At 43.2% G+C, this 6,589-nt stretch overlaps 1 protein-coding gene across 1 annotated transcript in view; it reads right to left on the bottom strand.

The window, feature by feature from the left end:
- Kmt2a (lysine methyltransferase 2A) overlaps positions 1-6,589 on the bottom strand; it is a gene marked incomplete at its 5' end in the record, with an annotated part of 89,212 nt that overhangs the window by 80,548 nt on the left and 2,075 nt on the right. The window contains one exon of the mRNA XM_010629473.1: positions 4,291-4,389. Coding sequence (XP_010627775.1) covers positions 4,291-4,389 — 99 coding nt within the window. The remainder of the gene's footprint in view (positions 1-4,290; positions 4,390-6,589) is intronic.

Genomic DNA, 6,589 nt, shown 5'->3' with positions numbered 1-6,589 from the left:
GTACTGGGGTGAACTCAGGACCTTATGCTTTTGAGGCAGGCAATGGCACCACTGAGCTAAATCCCCCATCCCGTAAAGAGTATTCTTAATTAGCTCAACAATTTTTAGAACACCTCAAAGTCTTTTCTAATCACAGAAGTTCACTCAAATCACAAAGCTAACTTTCATTCAGTTTCAAAATCAGATACAATTCTGAAGCAATCCATAATTTTACTTGATTGTCTTCACAATCTACCAGTCTACAAATATCACATCTGTGATTTACTCCATGATAAAATAATATTTAACCTTCGTAAGCCAGTTTAGATAAGATCCAAGCAAGTGAACTCTTTAGCATCTTCTTTCCTACTAGTGCCTACAGGGTTAAGAATCTAATTAAAATGTAGGTGCATCATGCCAGACTCATTAGTAATTTAACCTTCCTTAATTCCTGAAAATAACATATGCAAACAAAGGAAGATCTCATCCTAGCAATCTCTGAATAACTCTCTCCCAAAGAAGGAAAAATCACAAAGCTTCCCCCTTTGTCAAAGGTCCACGCCACTGGACTCTGCACCTTGGCAAAAGAAGAATGAAGACAAGATATTCACAAAAGGCCCGCTTGAAGGCGGTCAGTTAAGTGTTAGAAGGAAGCTGAAGTTCTGTGCCAACACTAGTGGAATGTGGGCAGGCTCAAAGAGATCTTAATTAGGAGACCTACAATTAAAACACAGCAAGTCTCCAAAAGACAGAGGCACTGCAGTCTGTTATGCCTCTGAGCAAGCAAAGCACTGTTGCCACCCTTTCTAGTCACAGGGTAAACTAAGCAACTGATAGTCTGCATAGCTGCTCTCTGGAAAGACCATTCCAAGGTAAAGCAAAGAGATGAGAATTAAGAAAAAATGGAATTATTTTCTCTTAAGGTCCCATCAAAATATGAATCTATTTTGTGAATAATTTCTTCCAAGAGTATGTACCTTAAGACAAATAAATAGAAGGGGAAGATGGTACGTGTCATATGGTTTTCAGGGAGAGATGAAGACATGTAAAAGCTACATTTCTAATGCTCAGTATAAACCAAAGTTCTTCATTTCAGAACATATTAACAACTACTTTCAGCAAAGTAAATACCATCATTTTGGATTTATAAATATACTGATCTACTAGATTTCTTCTTCATTTAAAAGCTAATACAGGGCCACGGATTTTGCTCAGTGGTGCTTCCACCACCTGCCTCGCAAGTGCAAGGTCCTGACTTCAATCCCGGCACCGCCCCTGCCCAAAAGCTATTACAAAGGAATATTATCACCTAGCTGAAAATAACTTCATTTTTGGCTAATAGGACCACAACAATGAAAATAAATTTAGACAAATATGAGTGTCTCTAAACACCAGCTAGTATCTGGGGTTTTACCAGTTCTCAGAACTGCTTTATCTTTTTCTTTTTTTTTTTTTTTAGACAGGGTCTCTCTATGTAGTTCAGATTGCTCGGGAACTCACTGTGTACCCCAGGCTGGTCTCAAACTCACAGCAATCCTCCTGCCTCAGCCTCCCGAGTGCTGGGATTGCAGACATGCACCACCATGCCCAGCCAGAACTATTTTATCTTAAAGCTAGGCATGCCATGCATACATAGTCCCAGCAACTGGAGAGACTGAGAGAGGAGAATCTCTTGAGCCTAGAAGTTCAAGGCCAGTCTGGGCAATGTATGGAGAACTGCCTGTTAAAAGTTATTTTCATTTCTCTGATAAATGAATCAGTCATCTTTAGTATATGTGCTGCCAAAGTGAGCATGATCAACTTTAACAAAATCCTTCTATCTTTTCCATATTATGAAAACCTTCCCACCAGTTGAAATTTGTTTAGTAACAATAATAGTTAAATGACCAAATGTACGATCTGGTATTAACAATCACCAAACAGAGTCACTGACTCAATCCAAAATTCAAAGAAATTCTGATCTGGACAAAAAATTAAAGAATCAGGATAATGGAACAAAAAGGATTCATGAACTGTTGAGTGCAGGCTTTTCATGTTATAGATCAGAAATTTAAGGTAGCAGAGCATGGTGGCACATGCCTGTAACCCAAGCTGTTTGGGAGGCTGAGGAAGGAGGATTACAAGTTTGAGGCTAGCCTGGACAATTTAGTAGGACCCTTCTCAAAATAAGAATACACAGCTAGGAATTTAGCTCAGTGGTTCCGCCGCCTGCCTTACAAGTGTAAGGTCCTGAGTTCGATCCCTGGTACCAAAAAAATACAAAGGGCCAAGGATAGAGCCAGCATGTACATTGCCTTGAATTCAGCTCCGATATTGGGTAAAAATTAAGGTTGCAAGTAAATTGTCCACAGTCTCCTAACAGACAGTGACAGGGGGTAAGATGAGAGCCTATGCCCACTGACATCCACTCCACCTGTGTCCTCTGCTTCATTTTCTTTGCCAAACTCAGGATCACTTTATGAAGGCAATGAATACGCAACTCTTACTCTTGGTTCCTAAGTCTTGTTAACATTCCTCCCAACTAAACAACAACAACAACAACAACAACAACAACAACAACAAACAACAACAACAACAACACAAAACCCAAAAACCCAGAATCAGACACTCTCCAACTAACTTCCAGCTATAGACTATCTTTTCTAAATCCATCCCCTAAAGCCCCTCCAGTCCACATGAAATAAACTACAGTTTTAAAAGAACATAAATACCAACATTGTAATTCAGTTTTGATTCATATCTAATCAAAGTCTGCTATGTTATGCTCAAGATGAAAACTTTGCTTTTAACATTCTGAAAGGTGATAGGGAAGGTAACTGAATAATGAAATTAATAAAGACTAGTTGCTTATAAACTATTTCTGGAGTTTATACTAAGACAGCCCCAATTCTACCTAACAGAAAAGACGCAGGTTTGTTATGTTTATTTGGATGGCAAAGTACATGAGTATGGAGTATGAACATTACCTGAGACAATCATCAAAAAAAAAAAGGGACACTGACACTATGGAGAAAAAAGGAAGAAATGGATCTCTGTGGGTTTTTTTTATAGTGCACAATAAAATAAAATTTCAATTCCAACTTCCTAATCATCATAAAGAAATCACAAATAAGAACCCAGCAACTAATGTATTTTTAAAATAATTGCATTCTAACACTTTGGCCATGATAAACTGCATGTAGGAATTATCAGACATATTCAATTCAAGTGAGGTTAGAAATCAATGTCAGGGAAGGATAAGTCTCCTGAAAGTCCCAACAGGGAAGTGATCTGCAAGTTCTATCCCAGAGTTTTAGAAGTATTAACTTAGGCTTTGTTATGGGCAACTTCTAGTCCTTATTCACTTAAAGTAAACAATAATTTAAAGAGATCAGAATCATTTTAGGTCTTCAGGAATCCAGACAAGACTTGATACAGAGCTATGAGCAAGTCTGAGATGCAATCTTTAGAAGTCTGCAACTATGTCAGACCCAAGGTAAGCCCTAAACCTCCTTTTTGGAACTTCATTGTTAAAATTTAGACCATATAACAAAATACTTGGTTTCCATACTGAAAACTACTACTAGGTCAGAGATAATCTGATTTAGCAATTAACAATACACACCATCAACTCCTACTAGACTAGACTGCCCCAAGCTACTACATTAAAAAGCTTACCAAAAGCTCAATCAAGCCCAATTCAGAAAAAATACTGAAGTTTAATGTACGTAGTCCCCACTCTTTGCACAGAGAATAACTACTGTTCAGGAAAGTTTGAAAGGAAAAACAACCCCTTTTACTAATATGATCATATTTGAAATAACTAATTCCCTGTCGAGCTTATACACTATAAACTACTGTTAAGCAAAATAATATAATGATATAAGTAGATAAGAAAATATTAGCACTTGATTAAAACTTTAAAGGTGATTTGTCAAAGACCAACAGATGTAATATTCTGGTGCCCAGACATTAGGTCCCTGAATCCAGGTGTCTCTCTAACCAGTCTCTTGAAAAGCAACATTTGGAATCTGTCAGCATAAAACTTTGCTTTTGAATATGTGATAAAAGCATTTGGATCTTAAACACTTGGTCCTTCAATACAAAGTATATATAAGCATGCTAAACAAGAAGAAAATGCTTCTTAGGATCCCCTTAAAACAGACTAACTTCTCTAATAGACTTTATTACATTCATATACAAGGGACTAAAATTCTACAAATAACCAGGCAAGTCTCAATTTTGAAAATAAGCAGGTAAATGAAATGTCAGTAAGTCTATTCTTTTATTTATTTTGCTGCTGTATCTTTTAAAAAAGCAAAATCAACTCACATTTAAGCACCAACTCCATGCAAGTAACCTGAACGGTTCAGTCTTTTTGTCATGTATGAGGCCTTTGGTTCTCCAACTACATGGGATCTGTGTTGTTAGCTTAAAAAATACAGAATTGGCCTTTCAAAAAAAATAATAATCTACAGCAACCAATAAATAGTCTCAAACAACCCTGCTGACTGCAGCTGCCTTTCTGAAGGCTTGGGAAAAGGAGGTGGAGATAGAGCAGAGAGGCAGGGAAAGAGGACACTAGGCAGCTAGCTACACAGCAAGGAACACGCCCCCATCATGTCCTCCTTGCTCTGTCAGAAGGCGGGTTGTTAGTCTCCTGATCGGGCTGCCTTAGAAAGGATTTAAGAAGGCAGAAGACCAACAACTAAAAAATGCTAGCTTCTTGAAAGGAGGGGCTGGGGTCCCTGTGAACTCCTCCCTCCCCATCTTCCCAGGATCTTTCTGTAAATATAAAGGGGGTGTGGGGCAAAAAGGTGACAAGGGGTTTGCCCAGGATATTTTGTGTGCCCCAACGGCAGGGCACGCAGGAAACGGCTGGTTATCTTTCCCTTTCTGTTTCAATCAAGAGCACTACAGAGTGGCAACCCCCTACCCCCCTTTGCTTCTGCCCCTAGCAGCTGCTCTTCCTCCTCCTAGCATCCCCCAACCCATTCCCCTCTCCCCTGCGATTCAAACTCCCCCTCTGCAACCAATGGAAAACAAATGCGCAATGCCCCTGGCTGAACCTGAACTCAACTTCCCTTCCCCGGGCGACTTTCCTTTTTATTGAAGGAGGCCGCACGATGCTTATGAAAGCATCCTCATTCTCCTCCCTTCACTAATAAAGGGAAAGGGGCAAACCTTTAACTCTGTATCCACCTTGGGCCCCCTTAAAAAGAATCAGAGAGGTAACTCCTCCTTCTAATATACCTTTGCTTCTTAATCCTCCTCTTTCTTCCAAACCAAAGCAACCACCATACTAGAGTAAAACTGCCCCTTATCTACTCTTCTCATTCAACCCGGCTGCCCCTACCTCTTCTATGCCCCAGGATTGGCCTAAGAAAAGGTGGATCAATAATGAAATGAGAAGAGAAGGGTGAGAGGGAGCTAGGGCTGGAGGCTGCTCGCTCTCAGGCACACGGGGTGGGGTAGGAGAGCAGCTGCTTCCCCCGGGAGGATGCTGCCCAAGTACCCCCACAAACACCTCCCTTCCTAGGGGCCCCTTTTCCCCAGGGGGGAAAGCCTGCTCCTCCCCAAGGGAGTGCTGGAAAGCTGCTCTTCTCGAAGCCTAGGGAACACTGAACTATTTCCCCTCCAAGATGCCAACGATCCTTCATTCTAAAGGAGGGAAAGGGTAGAGTGAAAGTATAGTAATTCCCTGCTACCAGAAGGCTAGATAGAAACCGCAGCCCTAGAAGATGGGGGAAGAGACTGCTAGAGGAGAGCACCGTTATCTTCGGAGGAAAGGAGGTGAGGACAGACTAGGTGGAGGTGTCCCCAGGGGGCAGGGCGTGGAGTAGGGGGAGGACCTGTCTGCTGAGGTGGGCAAGGGGTGGGGGTGGAGATGAAGGGGGAGTGGCTGGCAAGGCAAACTACCAGAAGTAGATAGAAACCGCAGCCCTAGAAGATGGGGGAAGAGACTGCTAGAGGAGAGCACCGTTATCTTCGGAGGAAAGGAGGTGAGGACAGACTAGGTGGAGGTGTCCCCAGGGGGCAGGGCGTGGAGTAGGGGGGGGACCTGTCTGCTGAGGTGGGCAAGGGGTGGGGGTGGAGATGAAGGGGGAGTGGCTGGCAAGGCAAGGACCTGGCCAGGGATGGGGCCGGGGTTTGGAGGTTTTCAGAAGCAAGGTGTGGGGAGAGGGTACAGATCCTCAAGCGCTAGGACAACGTGGACCTGGATGAGGCCATCACCCGAGAGATGCCCGAGAGGAAAACTGCCCTAGGAGTAACACATCTGCCCAGAGAGGGAGGCGGGGATGTGGCGGGATCAGGTCTCTAGCAGGGAGGGGGGGAGGAATCTTGCTCGGATGAGGTAATCTGTGAAAGGGAGGAGGGATTCAGTCCCGGGATAGGAAACCGGGCAAGGGGGTCTGTGCCAGGGGATTTGGGGAAGGGTCCTGGCAAGGAAAGGAGGGGGCGCGGCAAACGCCCAGAGCCAGATGGGTCCAAACCCCCGGGTGGGGCGCTTGGGGGTCTGCAGCCCTGTATGGACTCCCAAGATGGGAGGGCCATTTGCCCTGGGTCAGGGACCCCAGAATGGCTTTAGAATTGGGATGCTCCTCAATCTCGGATGGGGGAGGGGAAGGGG

Source organism: Fukomys damarensis, unplaced genomic scaffold (assembly GCF_012274545.1).
Source record: "Fukomys damarensis isolate Sample0158 unplaced genomic scaffold, DMR_v1.0_HiC HiC_scaffold_16, whole genome shotgun sequence".
Taxonomy (NCBI): Eukaryota; Metazoa; Chordata; class Mammalia; order Rodentia; family Bathyergidae; genus Fukomys; species Fukomys damarensis.
The sequence above is the reverse complement of the archived record's forward strand: the minus strand, read 5'-3'. Positions and strand labels throughout refer to the sequence as shown.